The sequence below is a fragment of the Meriones unguiculatus genome, chromosome 3 (genome assembly GCF_030254825.1).
Source record: "Meriones unguiculatus strain TT.TT164.6M chromosome 3, Bangor_MerUng_6.1, whole genome shotgun sequence".
NCBI classification, from domain to species: Eukaryota; Metazoa; Chordata; class Mammalia; order Rodentia; family Muridae; genus Meriones; species Meriones unguiculatus.
This window is the reverse complement of record NC_083351.1, coordinates 74,879,268-74,896,041: the sequence shown is the minus strand read 5'-3', so window position 1 is coordinate 74,896,041 and position 16,774 is coordinate 74,879,268. Positions and strand designations below refer to the sequence as shown.

Genomic DNA, 16,774 nt, shown 5'->3' with positions numbered 1-16,774 from the left:
CTTGGCAGCAAGAACTTTAACCACTGAACAATTGTGCCAGTTCTGTTTCCATTTTAATCACTTTAAGTATGAAAATCAGTGCCATTAACTCCATTCTCAGTGTTGTGTAACCATCAGTGCCACCTATTTTCAAAGTTTCCCACTCTCTAAAGCAGAAATTCTATGCTCTCTAAGTAGCAGTACTCTCTAAGTACCCTTGCCCAGGTAACTCTGATGTACTTTCTGCTCTCTGCAAATTTGCCCGTTGTATTTGCTTTCACTGTTTCACTTTTTAATTTAACCTTGTTTCTTATCTAAAATTGTGTTTTAGTTTATATCTGTGACAAATTTGGTGATGGAAATCATGAACACAGGGTACCATCAGAAACTCTACCCTGCGGGAAGCTTTTCACTCTGCCCGCTTGCCTCCTTCCATTCTCAGGAATGGGACATCTATTTTGACTGTATACGTAAGGGAACCAGACTAGAAGGCTCAGGGTTAACCCAAAGTCACACAAACCCCTGCATTCTCTGTGGAGAAGGACAATGGTCAGGGATACACTTGCTGCTGGAGATGGACCACTCTGTGGTCACCAAAGCCTAGTCCAGATTGAGCTCTGACTATTGTTCAAGGTTGACCCAGCCTGATGTGCTAGCCCTGACCACTGCACACTTTACAGCCAGGTGCTCTAGGCTGAGTTAAAATGGTCTTTAGGTCACCAGAAGCATGTCAAGGCTTCTGTCTTTCATGAGCAAGTGTGTGATGAGGTGATGGTACCCAGGAGACCAGAGCCACTCTGAGGTGTGATTGGATGGACATCTCTGCAGTGTCAGTATTGCCAGTGGCCTCTGGGAGCCACTTCTATAGCCAGGGAAATCTAGGGTGATAGTGGGGTTGAGGACCATGATGTGAATCCCTGATCTTCAGGAGCAGACCTTCGTATTTTCTGATGTCCTTCTTTCCTTTTCTTACCGGGTTCCTCCTGGACTGTGACCCTCAAGGGCATTAGTAAAGAGACAGGACTCTGCACATCACTCACGGAATATTTCTTAACCATTAAACAGTGAAACCAAGCTCATTCGTTTGGAAACTCTCCTCACCATCACAGATACAAATTTGTTTTTGAGTCAACATCTAGATGTTTAGTCATTTTAAATTCATCTTTCAGTTCATTAAAAAATGGTCCTAACTTCTATCAAATTAGAGAAATGTAGCTCCTTAGTTTACCTCAAGGAGAAGGGGAGTTCTACATGTGGTTTTCTTCTTTTAAAGGTCCCCATGTGTTACCAAAGAGAAATGAGGTTTGTTTTTTTTAAAAAAAATTATTTATTATGTATACAATGTTCTGTCTGCATGTATACCTACATGCCAGAAGAAGGCACCAGATCTCATTATAGATGGTTGTGAACCACCATGTGGTAGCCGGGAATTGAACTCAGGACCTCTGGAAGAGCAGCCAGTGCTCTTAACCTCTGAGCCATCGCTCCAATAAGAAATGAGAATTTTTGTTGTTAATTTCTAACAAGAAAAAGCCATTGTAGCTAACTTCTCTTTATATTAAAGCAGGAGCTCCCTCTAGCAAGAAGACCATCTCTGGGGTCCCAGCACACCTGGTCCCCTCCCCTAGGCGCTTGGCAAGACTACAAGCAGATGGCCAAAAATCAGGGGCTTTCCTGGAAGTACAGACTGAAGCAAAGGCCCCAGAAAATCAGAACCCTGCTCCCCCACAGAGCCAGGAGTTAACTGAGGAGGGAGAAGTCAAAGAGCCTTCTCCCAGCATCCACCTGGACTTACCTCGGCAGGTCAGTTCTTCAACACTTGCTATTCCTCAGCAGGCCCAAGACATATCACCAAAGGCGGAGGAAGAGTATGGTCAGCCAGCCAGCCTTCCTCCAAAAATAACCATTGAGATGGGTGGCCCTGAAGAGGAGCCTGGGCCACTTGTGCTAAAAGCAGAACAGTCTACTGTTGCATCTCAGGAGCTGCCTCCGCATCCTGATCCTGTTCCCCCACCAGGCCCTCAGATAGACCAGGATAAGGAATCCGGAGAGACTAAAGTAGCCCCTAGCAACCCACCCTTGACTGAACCTTCACAGGGACCCAACCTGGCTTCCCTCAGTCCTCAGAGAAAGCAGGATGAGGGAACCGAGTCAGCCAATGCTACACCCAGTAGCTCCACTCAGAGTCTTCCAGAAAATCCTTCCCACCCCTCAGTAGAAAAGCCTGATGGGGGCTCTCAACCACCTCTGAAGGAGGGAACCCCCAAAGCAGCAGCTGTCTGGGCCAGTACTCCTTACCCAGAAGTATCCCCTTCCCAAGACTCATCCATAAACTCAAATCATACCCAAGTCAGGGAACAGCCAGTAGCCTTGCTTCCTAGAAGCCGGCTGGCTCCTACCAGGTTGCCCCAGCCCCAAACCCTGGCTCCTCTCCAGAGCAGGAGACCCACACCCAAGCTTCTCTCTCCCAGCAGGGAAGAGGTTTTGGGGACAAGCTCAGATAAGACCCCGACCCCATCTCCCAGGTCTCTCCCAACTCAGGATGGAGACCCCAGGAAGCTTCCCTCCATCAGCCCTCCCCAGTCTAAACTGCCCTCAAATCCGAGCCCCCACACAGCCCATAGCCCACAGCAAGCCCAGGCTGGGAAAGCCAGTGAGCTGAAGCTCCCACTTATTAGCCCCCCGATCCAGGAACAAGTCCTGCAGCATACCCCCAACCAACACCAGGAAGAGGAGGCACCTACAGTCCAGCTCCCACATATTTCTGCTCAGTCCAAGGAACCTCAGCTTTCCCAGAACACTGGGCCAAGGCCTGCTTCAAAGTCTGCAAAGGAAAGGAAAACTTCCAAAGGAGGCCATGTCTCCAGTAAGAAGATTCCAAATCTGCAGGCCTCAATTCACAGCCAGGAGCCCACTAAGCAGAAGGAAGCTACTGAAAAAAGACTCACGCAAAGAAAGACAGCTAAAGGGTCACCATACCTGAGAAAGATACCAATTGGAAAGTCTCAGACAGCCCAAGGAAAGTCTCTGACAGCCCAACAGCCAGAATCCCACTGCAAGCCAACTCCTAGGAATGTATCTGACCCACTTGGCTCCAGTTCCCCTATGAGCCACACTGAACCAGTGCCAGCAGACCCCCAGAACAAGGAGGAGAAAAATCACAAAGAACACAATCCCAGAAAGAAACCACAGGCCAATCTCACCCTGAAGGAAGTGGCTCAGTCCTCAGGTGCACCCCAAAACGGAGAAGTGTCTGAAGGACTAGCTCAAGAAAGCGAAACTGCCCTTGGTAAGGATCAGCAAACCCGAGAGGGTCTGGCCCCTGCCAAGTCAGCACATGAGGTTTCTGCTCTGGAGGTGCCTCCTGTGGGAAGGGAACACACCCCAATACAGGGAAGGTCTCAGAAGAGAGAAGTTGCGGGCCCCAGCCAGCTGCGGGCCAAAGAGACACAAGCCCATAAGGACATCAGGGAGATCAGACAGGGCTATGCCCAGAGACACAGCATACTTGTATCAAAGCAGCAATCCAAAGAAAAACGAACTCAAAAAAATGGGGTTGTGGCACCAGACAGAAGCCCTGCTACTCTCCAAAATCGGGTGTCAGGAGCAGGGTAGCTGGACGGGAAAACTTCGAGCCAGGGGCAGCCAGAGCATCAAAGTGTAGGCCTTAGCTCCTGAGAAGATGTGCCCTCCCTCCAAGCTGTGCTGTCATAGGACACGAAGGTGCGACCACTGGCTTCCTACTGCAGACACCAGTCAGCACCTCGCTTTGGGAGCCCAGAAGTCGTTGTAACTCTGTTTCCCTTGTGGCAGCAGCAGGGGTGACAGGGGACACAACTTGTTGGTTGCTGCCAGTGACTCAGCCTAGAATGCTGGTGTCATCAAGGGTCCCTTGTGTTCAGCTACAGTTTTCAATAGGACTTCATGGCCGAAGCAGGGCAGTTTGCCATCTTCCTTAGGAAAATTCACTTCCAGACTAGAAAATTTCCTCATGCTCCTTGCATTGTTGGAGGGGCCTGGCAGCAGAAAGGATTCTGCAAAAAAGAACCCCTGCTGTTTTTAAAGATTCCCAGCCTTCAGTTAACTTATGAGGATAGATCTCTACAAGCCAAGCCAAGCACATGAGGCAGATGTTATGAAACTCCCTTTTGTCTGTATATTTCAAAATGAGTACCCTCCTTCTGCCTTTGAGTAGGAATCTGATGGCCCATGCCTTCGTTATTCTAAACCATCTGGTTGAACCATTTAAAAGCATTTGTGGGGAGAAAATTCAGAGAAATGGGCTTTCATTTGTTTCTCTATATTCTGTTATATTCCTGTCAGTGACTAAGGTGCAGCCAGAGGCAGCCCATGGAAACCTGTTAGAAGGAAGTATGTGTACATGTCACACAGCCAAACTATGGGAAGGACAGGGGTGGAGCAGGCTCTCAGAGAGACCAGGTGCCAACTGCTGAACATCGCCTGGGTTCTTGTCATCTTCTGGACTAAGCAAAAGTCTGGGACTCCCATTACTTCTCACCTCTGTTCTCAATGTTGGCTCCATTCTTTGAACTATAAATGGTTATATATCAATCATTCTGTCTACATAGCAGGGACATGAACACAGACTACTCTCAAGTTACCTCTGATGGCATCTCTAATCTCTGCTATAAAGAGATTAATCTAAGTCATCCTTAATCCTGAGATTAAAAAGAAAATCCAAAGAAAGGCTGATTACAATCCCTTTGATCAATCGTTCATTTAGAATGAACATGGCATGGGTTGTTGCCACTATGTGTAACCCGCGAGGTCCGCTGCTCTATATGAAGACTGTGCTTCTAGAAAGGAGGGTAATTGCGGTCAGGACAATCAGCCCATGATTCTACTCTTAAAAACAAGTTAGAAGATAATTATTGAGTACTTACTGTATGGACAGGAATGTATTGAAATTATGTTTGATATCCCATATTTCAATATGTAACCAAGGACTAGAGCCTGTGTCTTAATTTATAGAAAATATATGTACAAATGTTATTTCAAGTGCAATAGAAGACATTGATATTTTTCAGATCAGGGATGTAAGGGAGCCTCTCAGCAAACAAGACTGTTCTCATAACTATGTAATATTAGTACTTATCTTCTGATTACCTGCCTTCTCTAAAAAAATTATAGGATGTTTGTAAAGTAATTTGTGTTTATTAAGTGAAGTCATCATCAAGTAAGCTTTTATTGAGCATATTCTATGTGCCAGATATAGTAATGTCACTGGGTATGCAATAAGATAATGCTGACGCTTCAAGCAAGGAACTCTGATGAAGGGTCCATTACTACACCATGTAATTAGGTTACCCCAAAGCATGCTCAGCTGTATTTGACATCCTGCAGATGAGAACACCTGGTCGTTTACTTTTCTAGACTGCAGTTAGGGCATTCACTGAGTGCTGAGGAAGGGCACAGAGCTCAGCCGGCTGGACCTGTACCAGGAAACACTTCTAAGAGAAGTTCATCCCTCAGCTGCGTCTTCAGGGCTGCAAAATTGGCCAGTGGATGGATGAGAAAGGGGATGCTTCCTGTCATTAAATACACACACCGGGGCAGCTGGTATCTCCTCAGGACCCAGAAGCCAGGTGAACTACAGACCTATCTAATCTGCCGTGAGAAGAAGTTTGGGAAGCCCCATCTTGTAACAGTGAGTGGAGGGCTGTGCTTAAATTTGTACTTGAGGGATAAAGTTAAGGAAGACAATAATAGAAACAGAATGACTGGCACATCATGGCAGGAGTCAGGACAGGTCTGGGTAAGGTCCTGAAAGATGGATGGTACTAGAATCAGGGAAGGTCAAATCCATGTGGTATTTAGCTTGGCTGTGGAGAGGTTAGATTATGAAATGCAGCAAGCAAAGAATTGCCTGCCCCTCCTTCTCTTTCCCCCCTCTCTCACAGAGGATCTCTTTATGTAGTTCTGGCTGGACTAGGAAGATGGCTTTGAACTCACAGAGCTATACCTGTCTCTGCCTCTGTTGGGATTGAAGGCATGTGCCATGATGACCAGCACATCTCTCATTTCCTATACATGGAATTTGGGGTGCCAGAGCCTCACATTGGTAGCAGGCTTTCGAATCATGTTGGGTGTCCTCTTTGGCTGCTATTTTGAAGGCCCTTGGAGCTACCTTTTTGTTCAAGTGGTACACACTAAGCAAGTTTCCCTGTGCTGTGGAGGAAGCCCTTGGATTCGTAATAAGGTTTTTTTATTTTTTTATTTTAATTTTATTAATTACAGTTTATTCACTTTATATCCCAGCTTCTGGTTATACAAATAAATACAACTAAAGCTGCTACAAACATGGTTGAGCAAATGTCCTTGTATACTTGAGCATCTTTTGGATATATGCCTAGGAGTGGCATAGCTGGATCTTGAGGTAGCACTATTCCTAATTGTCTGAGAAAATATCAGATTGATTTCCAAAGTGGTTGTACAAATTTATATTCCCAGCAGCAGTGGAGTAGGGTTCCTCTTTCTCCACATCCTCTCCAGCAAGTGTTGTCACTTGAGTTTTTGATTGATATTAGCCATTCTGATGGGTGTAAGGTGAAATCTCAGGATCATTTTGATTTGCATCTCCCTGATGACTAAGGGTGTTGAGCATTTCTCTTAAGTGTTTCTCCACCATTCGATTTTCCTCTGTTAAAAATTCTCTGTTTAGCTCTGTGCCCCATTTTTTAAATTGGGCTACTTGATTTGTTGCTGTTTAACTTCTTGAGTCCTTTATATATTGTGGATGTTAGCCCTCTGTCAGATATAAGGTTGGTGAAGATCCTTTCTCAGTCCGTAGGCTGTCGTTTTGTTCTGATAACAGTGTCCTTTGCTTTACAGAAACTTTTCAGTTTCATGAGGTCCCATTTATTGATTGTTGATCTAAGAGCCCTGATCTCAAGCTTTACTATAGAGCAACAGTAATAAAAACTGCATGGTACTGGCATAGAAACAGAATGGTGGATCAATGGAATTGAATAGAAGACCCAGAAATAAACCCACACACTTATGGACACCTGATTTTTTACAAAGATGTCAAAATCATACAATGGAAAAAAGACAGCATCTTCAACAAATGGTGCTGGTCTAACTGGATGTCTACATGTAGAAAAATGCAAATAGATCCATACTTATCACCCTGCACAAAACTAAAATCCAAGTGGTTCAAAGACCTCAATATAAAAACAGACACACTAAACCTGTTAGAAGAAAAAGTGGGGAAGAACCTTGAACTCAGGAGACAACTTCCTGAACAGAACACCAACAGCATAAGAGAGGTTTTAAAAATTTTTTTTGGCTTGTTTGTTTCTGTGGTTTGAATTTTTATACCTCAGACTCACTGCTTTTGCACTTTTGAAAGGAGTGGAAAAGACTGTTGTCTCTGGTGAGAGGATTTTGCTCTTAATATTGATTATCTTGCCACAAAGAAAAATTTCAGTTTTTCAATGCAGAGTATAAATATTTAAATGATAGTTTTCCATCTACACCAACAGGCAAAGTTCATATTGCCTCCACCTGACATTTGTCACAAGGCAGTCTTTAGAGATACAAAGAAAAGTCATGGTGGGCTCATAATACCAACTTCTTAAGGAAGTCTGGCATTTAGTGTTCAAATCAATGAGAGTATTTCCGCCAGGCATGAGAACCCTCTTTACATACAGAAAGAGCTGAGCCTCCAAAAGAGAGAGAAGGCATGATCAAGCAACTCACGAAAGAGGAAGTAAAAATGTCCAATAAATATGTCAGAAATAATTTAACCTTGTTATAAGTTAAAACAGAACAGACTTTTTTTAATACCAGCTTAGGCCATATCAAGCAGGTTAAGAAGTATTTGGGGAAGTCTCTTTTGTCGGTGAAGAGGTAAACTGGCCTTTTCTGAAGAACTGATTTCTGCCCTCCGTCATGACAGAGTTACAGTTTATAGACCTTTAATTTGATCATTTAGATCCAAGAATTGTCATGAGGAAATGTACACGAGAATGTTCATATCAAATTTTATAATGAAGGTTAGAAATACTCTGTGTAATAGAATTTTTGAAATGCATTTACAACACAGCCATCTGCTAGAGACATCTGCCTTATGTTGCCCTTGTAATCCTGTAGAATATTTACTTAAAAGACAGTGTTCACTACATATGAGGGAGAAAGGGGCCAAGGAGGTACAGTCAGTGTGGTTCTCATGTTAACTCAGGAATGCTAGATTGTGACAATTTTTCCCCTCTCATTTATGTTTTTGGTATTTTCTAAGTTTTCTGCAATGAGTTCATGTTTATTCTGAGAAACATGAATTAATGCACACGCGTGCGCACGCACGCGCACACACACACACACACACACACACACACACACACTCTTTGAAGAGCTGCCGTGTCTCTTTGGTCTATTTCAATTTGATGTAATACAGAACTTTCTAAGAGTCAGGAGTGGCTTGCAGAAAAACAGAATGGCTTCCTCTAGACATCAGATGCATCATCTTACAAAAAAAGCCTCCGTACGTTGGCTGACGTCATAGAGTGGATGGAACCTAAGTTTCTCCTTATGATTTTTTATCCACTTACAACTGGTCTGCTTGTTGGGTGTGAAGAATCACCTGCCTTTTTCATTAAGTAGCATGCTTTTGTAGTAGAAAATGGAGTGTTCTTAGTAGTGTTTTTAAGCTCACTGGCTTAAAAAAAATATTTTTGAGCAAGCTCCATAGGTAGAAGTATATTTCACAGCATTGCAGCCCAGTAAACACAACCACATAAAGGGAACAGCACCCTTCATAAGGTGATGCACTCGTATTTTCTGTGGTGCTGCATTGAAATTTTCTGAAGGCAGGTTGTAGCCTACTATTTCACAATGTAGTTGGCACAGTTTGAAAAGCTGTGTACTGAGCCTTCTGGACCTCAACCTTGTCCTGTTCCCTAGGCCTGCTTGCCAGGTCTCCTACTTTCTCTGTCTGCCTTCAGATTAGCTAGATAGGCTAGCCTCAACTTACACTGAATTCTCCTCTGAGGGCAGGATCTGGCGTATTGGCAGTTAAGTCCTTCGTTATTTGTTTGGTCTCAACCTGAGACCATATACCAACATACATAGCTGTAAGCTCTTATATAAAGCTTGGAAACACTCTTGATCGGCGTTGATGCTACCACTAAGTAATTAACCAATTTCCTTAGCTCTATGAGAAGCCTATAAACAACACTTACAGTAAAGGAGCCTCCAAATTCCACTTGAGGTCATTGAGGTGTTGATATGGCATCTAGCACAAAATGGCCATCAGTGAGTTTACATGCATGGCAGGATTTGAAAGACTAACTCTGTAATAACTTTTTGTGCTGACTAAGCATCCAGCAAAGAGAGCAAATGTCTGCCTCTCTTTCTGTGTGGTGATGGTATGCAGTGTTAGCACAGTAGACGTCTAACCTCAAAGCTGACTGTGGGATGGCAGTCATGAGCAGCAGAAGCTGAAGACCTGTTAATGATTGTAACCTTAGAAAGTCTCAAGTATAAATCTGCTGAATGTCAAAATAACCCCTGGAAACTTCAGGTACTCTACAGTCTAGCCAAGAGTAAATGAGTGAGTGTACTGAAAAGCACCTAGAGCAGTGTCAGCTATCTTCTCAGTACCAAGATGACCACTTGTTAGCCCCAGCATGTAAACAGGATAGGACAGTGTGTTCTATTTAATCTAATTGCAGGTGTTTGTTAACTGAAATTGCCTCCTCTGAAAATCACTTTATGATTTCAGCCTTGACCAATTTAAGGAGATTGAACAATATTAGAAAGAAATGGTAGTTCAGCATAATATTCCTAAAATGGGGGCTTCTTCAGTAGGCATTTGCAGGCAGCTGCCACCTGGAGAAGACAAGGAGGGGCATCAAATATGAGCCAGTGGTGAATTTCCTTGTAACACACACATCAAATGCATAGGATAACAGCTGGCACATAGTACATGCTCAATAAATGCTAGCTGTTCTTTTTATTGTTATCTCATTATTGATTGAAATCAAGTATGTACTACTGTGTAGAGAGCAAATGCTTTCTCATTGCATTATGTGTCTGGGTAATAAACGTTTTGTTTTCTCTTTGTTGTGGCTTTTGCTCCTGGATCTGTCAACCCTCAGTTTTCAAGAACAGAACTAAGCATCCAACTGGAGAAAGGCATAAAAGCCTTTGCTGGGAAAAGCAATCAATGAAATAGTGCCTAAGAGAAAGTTGCTCAAAAGGCTTAGTTTGGCCAGTGCAACAGAATGAGCCTAGATCCTAGCTACTCAAGAGGCCAAGGAAAGAGGCTGTCAAATCAAGGAAGGTTAGCAATAAGAGGCTCCGTTTCAGTGGTGGTGCAGTGCCTCAGAAATATTTGTTCAAACAAATATTGGTCAAAAAAGAAGGAAACTTTACGCTTGTGCTGAAGCTCCCTCTGGGTTTCTGTCCCTCTGGGTTTCCCTCCTGCCTGTCACTGCTGGTTCCCCTTGTCTCCAGTTTTCCCATAAAATGCAGATCTTTATAAACCAAGATTCACACTTGATATTTGCTCTTCCCTCTCTATATTTTATTTCATTCAAAGTATCGATTAACAACTTTATGACAAAGTTTCTCATTTTGTAAAACGTTCTGGTATTATCATATGTTTTAACTGGAACATTCTGGATTTGGTGTCTGAATGCTGGCTTGTTAGTTGAGGTCCACTGAAAGTACCAACTACAAAGTCTAGAAGAAAAAAGAGGTTTTAAACTTCATTTTCTCTGTGTATGAATATATTTTCACATGCATTTTCCCCTTGGTGTGGAATCTGTTTCTGTTTAAGTAGCTAGTTATCCCTTTGATTGGACACTGGAGAATAGAGCATCTCCCTGTTGGAACAGTTTAGCAAATGTATTCATTTTGCCATAGAAACATGAACATTATTACTCTATTTCCTTGGATTTTTGAGATAGCTTTCTACATAGTATCTTATTTTGCAATGGAAAATTATCATGGGTATTATATGAAATGATTTTCTGTTTGCTATTATTCTTTTCTTAGAACACAAACAGACATGCTTTTGAGATGCAATTCTGTCTTGGAAAAATAGCTTCTTTTGGTACCTTCAATTTTGTGAAAATACTCTCTAATGAAGCCATTGTTTTTCTTCATTTTCATCTACAAATTATATAACTATTCTATTAGAAATAAATATTTTATATTCTATAGCACATTATTATGTTTTAATTTGTCTTAAGTCATTTTCATGGTTGTATATTTCATGGTATATATTTATGCATATTTCTTGTAGGGGTTGTGAGAATTTACATATGTATATATATTAATAATCATGACAGGGATAAATTACTCTTACTTAAAAGAAAATTGCATGTTTTAGAGCTTTTTTGCATAGAGAAAAAAATGAATACTGTTTTTCTGAAAACTGAAGCTTATTTCAGAAGTCATCCATTTCCAGTGACTGTTTCTTTTAAAGAGAGAAAAACTAGTTGGAATACAATTCCTTTTCAGATTTTTATTTAAATAGTTACAGGGTTTCCTATTGAAAAATGATCAGCCTCGTGTATATGGAGAGTGCCCATATGAATATGCTACACAAGTAATCTTACTACCATAGAAACACTGCTTATTAAAATGTGGCTTTCACTTTTCGTATTATTCACAGCCTGGCCGCCACATGGCAATTTAATTAGTACTTACTGACCTGGATGTTTGCCTTTGCTACCATGTCCTTATTTTCTCCTTTCCTGTGTGTGAAGTATCCTATGTATCCTGTATGATACAATATTAAACACATACGTACATAGTTTGCTCCTACGTTTTTTTTGTCTCTACCCTATTTGCTGGTTAGATTGCATTCTGTGCATATTTCTTTAAAATGCATTGTCCAAATAATATTTGAGTCATTTGACTTCAAAGGAGTGCACCTAAATACAAGGTATAAGTCATTTTAGATAACTGCATTCTATTTGTTCCATATTTTTCTGCATTCTCTTGCTTCTGGTAATGATACTATCCATAAAGCAACTTGAAAATCCTCCATGCTTCATTAAACTCATTTACGCTTCACTGTAGGCATTTAAATAAATTTAATTGGCCTATATAATGAAGAGCGTGTGTCTTCCATGGACTGTAAAGTAGTTTACATGCTTTTTAAGCTTCTCCTGAAGGCAAATTCAGATACTTGGACTTAAGATGGCATTCAGGAAGTTTGAGGCAGTGCGCTGTGGCATGGTTTTTACCTGAGGAGGAAGATATTTTTTCTTCTGATGTATTAAGACATTAGAAAAATATTTTTTAAATGATATGAAACTCTTTATTACAGGAATTCAAGCCACTAAAGTGGTGTCATTCTAATGTAATTTAGGTAATATAAACGCATTATCTGTGTCTCAAATATTCTATTGCTAGCTAGTAAGACATTAAACTGTTGGAATTAAGCTCCACTGCACTGTCAGATTGAGCATGGCTGTGTTATACCATAGTACAGAGAGCTTATGTCTTAGAAAGCTAGAAAAAGCCCATATGAAAACTGTATTTTGAATTAGCTTATATAATGTTTCTATAAAAATGATCCAGTAGGTAGGAACATACATGAATGCACACATGTGGTAAACAATCTTCTGTATGGCAGCTATTTCAATGTCTGTGGTCTCCAGTTTTTGTCTTTTAAAAATATTTTATTAATTATTTGAAAAATCTTACATTGTACTTTGCTCATACTAGCTTCCTTTCTCTAACGCTTCCTAATCCACGCTCTCTTCCGTACCCAGCCAACTCTTCTGTGCCTGTTAGTGTTTAAACACACAGACTGCTGTTTGTGCTGCCTGTATATTTTTGGGCATGTGGCCATCTGCTCGTCAACCAACTAGGGGCCACATCATAAAAACAAACAAACTTTCCCACTCCTATCATCTACCCATTGCAATAGATCCTCAGCTTGGGAGTGAGACTTCATGACCATATCCACTTCCTTCCTGGGTTTCTTGAGCCATGCACTCTGTCCCAGATGCTGGGAGTTCCTGTATGCATCTGCCCTCTTGTGCCTGGAGAACACTGCTTTTTGTTCCAGTCACCCACTGCTCCTGGCTCTTAAAATCTTTTCACTTTCCTTTTCAACAATGATCCCTGAGCCTTGGGGAGAGTGAGTGTGATATAGGAGTCCCATTTAGGACTAAGGATTCCTTCGTCTGTTATTCTCTGCATCTTGACTGGTTATGGGTTTCTATATTAATCACCAGCAACTGCAAAAAGAAGCTTCTCTGCTGAGGTTTTAGGGGTATACTAATCTATAATAACAGATCACCTGGATTCCGCTTATTATTTTGTCTACTTAGTAAAGTAGTAGGTTCTGCCTTAACTTGTGATCTGTCTAGCCCACAGATCCTGATAACAGTGACGAGTATGGGCTCCATCTTAAGAAGCAGGGCTTAACTCCAACCAGAAAATGGTTGGTTATTCCCATGACGTTTGTCCACTATTGCATCAGTGGGCATTTCTTGCCAGGCCATTCATTATTGTAGCTCTCAGGATTCACAGCTGGATAAGATTGGTGATTGTTTTTCTCCTTTGGTACTACCTATAAAATGAGCCAGTAGCCATGAAGGATCTAGGTCAGTAACAGCACAATTTCTCCACACCCTAAGACTTAAGTTTGGAGGTCGTCAGGGCCTTACTGCTAAGTTCTAGAGGGTAACCAAGAGCAAGAGCAAGAGCCTGTAAGGTTTGGAGGTCTATGGGACCCCACTGGTAGCAGCTCCAGAAGAGGTAACTCATTCCCAGCACAGATATTTTATTAGTCAGTGGATGAAAAGGTAATGAAAATATGGAGCATTTATACAATTTTTTTTTGCATTTATACAATTTTAAAAATTTTTATTCAATTTGTTTAGCGTCATCTGCTCTTTTCCACACTATTCAATCAACAGGACAAGTATTTTGTGAAATTAAACAAAACAAACAAACAAACAAAAAAACAACGAAGCATAGCTGTGTTTCCTCCATTATCCATCTGCTTTAGCCACAATGAATTTTGGAAGGAGGGTACTGCTAGAGAGAGAGAGAATGGGAGAACAGGCCTGAGTGAAATTTGTGTACAGAGGCCAAAGTTGACTGGTGAGCAGCAAGCCCCAGGCATCCTCCTGCCTATGTAGCCCCACACCCAGCATGGGGTTACAGACACGCACTGCAACACCAGAGTTTTATATAGGCACAAAGGAACCAAACTCAGGTTTTCATGCATCTGTAGCAGATACTGACTGAGACATTTCTCCAGCACTAGCAGTGAATTCTGTTTTTTTTTTAATTGAAAAATTTATTTTTTTCATAAATCTTATTACTGTTGCCTCTCCCAGATCCTCCTGACCTCACCATCCATCCAAATCTGCACCCTCCCTTTCTTTCTCTCATTAGAAAGCAAATGGGCATCTAGAAGAACAATAGTATAAAATAAAAACAAACAAATTGGAATAAGACAAAACAAACAAGCAGAAAAAACGAGCCAAAGAGAAAACACAAGAAACACAAACAGCTGCAGGGACTCACACATTTCCATACACCGAAATCCTGCAAAAACACAAAATTGGAAACTGTATAATATATAACACAATGTATAAGCAAAAGACCTGTAAGGTCAAACAAAACAAAACAAGCCACTGGATTTATTTGTGTGGCCTTTGCTGCTGGGCATGGGGCAGGACGGCTGGGAGAAAACCAACTTTCCTTTGTGAATAGTTATCAAGCGAAGACAGCTTCTTAGGGGTGGGTGCTGGTGTCTGCTCTCCCTGTCAGCACTGGGACTGCATCAGGCCCCCGCCCTGTGCACGCTGCCACCATCTCTCTGTGTTCATACGTGTTGGCCCTCTTCTGTCTAGGCCTTGTTTTCTTCTTTTCTCCATGCCATCTGTCTTACAATCTTTTCACTCCCTCTTCCTCAGATTTCCCTGAACCCTGAGGGAAGGACTTGATGGAACCCCATTTAGAACTGAGGGTTCCAAGTTCTCTTGCTCTCTGCACACTGTCCACTTGTGGGTCTTTCTTTATATAGTTCCCGTCTACCCAAGCAGTGGATTTTTAATTAATGCTAATAATATTCAGGTTAGCCATGCTTCTGGTTCCTTCTAAAGAACTGATTTCCCTGCCTCCTATTGTTCATCATCCATTCTTCAAGGTGTTTGAACATTTTCTTTCTTCATGTCTTTTCTGACCATCTCTCCATGTTACAGAGAATTTCCTTTTTACCCTACCCACCTCAGAGGACTTCTTTTGGCCACCATGTCATCTCTTTCTGTCCCGTTACCTGACAACATTGGATGTATTACCTAACAGTTTTGTTGTGATAAGCATGGTTATTTTAATGTTCCTCTTGAGATTCCTCCTTCCCTAGAGCTCCTGGGATATGGCCCTGACCATCTGCTGCACCAGCCAATCAGTCGCGCTCTGCTCTCAGGACAGGCGCTGCAATGTGGAGTTCTAGAGCCCCCTGCTGGGTCGACAGTGCAACAGCTTACACTTTCTTTATTGTTTTAGGATTGTCAGAGTTGGTTCAAGTTCGTGTTCAGTCCCAGCACACAGCATGGAAGGAGAGAGCTCACTCTTATCCTGTCCTTCTCCCACCCGCTTCTCCTCTAGAGTCTTTTTTTTTTTTTTTTTGAGACATCATCTCACATAGCCCAGCCTAGCCTCAATTCTCTTTAGCTGAGGATGACCATGAACTTTTGACCTTCCTATCTCTACCTCCCAAGTGCTGGGATTACAAGTAGATGCCACCATGCCCAGCTAGTGAGAACTGGGGATTATACCCAAGGCTTTGTGCATGCTAAGTCATCTCTCTAAAAACAAGCCCCAAGGTCTCATGTTTTTACAGGTGTTTTTATCCTCAGGCCAGCAATGAGGCTTTATGTGAAAAGTTCTATCTGTGGGCTGAATTCCAGATTCTTCTTTACTTCAACTCACCATATCAGAGAGCCCAGGCCTTGTCTTCCAAGCACAGAGACCTTGCCTTCCATCTTAGGTGAGGGATGTGAGCTTTAGCCCCAGTACCTTTAACTTCTTGGCATCTATTCCCACTTCTTAGTCTTCACCTTCACCTAGAGGTTTTTATTTCCTGATTTTATTTTATATGTATTAAAAACAAAACATACTTCTGTTGTACCTTAATGTTTTCTTTTGCCTTTGGATGAAGGGTAGTTTCTCACACTTCCTCAATCAAGCATATTAACTAAAGATAGGTGAGAGTTATTTACTTTAGCATTTTATGAGCAATATTCCTGAAATGCCTGATTACCTGTAAACTCAGGACCTATCTGCATGAGCAAGAAAATATATATTCTATATCTCTGGATTTTCTAATGTTTTAAAGGAAAGGCTCAACATTAATTATGAAGAATTCCTGTTCCAATGAACTCTAAAGCTTCTTAGAATTTCATGTTTTAATTTTTTCTAGGCTTGTGGAAGACTTTTATCAAATGGAATGTTATTATAAGGGTAACTTTAAATGTTATAAGCTATTGTGTTGGTTTTGTTTTTTTTTTTTACATGTTTTACATTAATGCTCATACCAAACCTGTGCTGACTGGGTACTGATTACACCTTCCAAGGGATTGTACCTCCTAGGTGCATTAATTTTATCATTGTGTTAATCTTATATGTATTAATTTTATCATTACTGTACAGTGCATCTTATTTATTTTCAAGTTGAAATGCACAAACTTTAAGTATACAGTTTCTTGTGTTTGGACAAATGAAATATAAAACATTGCTGTCATATCAAGAAGCTTACTCTGTTGTATGTTTCATTTACAAATTTATCTTTTCCTCA

General features: G+C 41.5%; 1 protein-coding gene across 5 annotated transcripts in view; it reads left to right on the top strand.

The window, feature by feature from the left end:
* The window catches only part of Lrguk (leucine rich repeats and guanylate kinase domain containing), a 108,919-nt gene that overhangs the window by 72,277 nt on the left and 19,868 nt on the right, over positions 1-16,774 (top strand). For 3 of the 5 annotated variants that reach the window (XM_060380210.1, XM_060380209.1, XM_060380211.1), the window contains one exon: positions 1,544-16,763. The exons of the other annotated variants lie outside the window; for them this stretch is intronic. In XM_060380210.1, coding sequence (XP_060236193.1) covers positions 1,544-3,594 — 2,051 coding nt within the window. In that variant the 3' untranslated portion in view covers positions 3,595-16,763. Of the gene's footprint in view, positions 1-1,543; positions 16,764-16,774 lie in introns of those variants that run through there. 5 annotated transcript variants of the gene reach the window in all.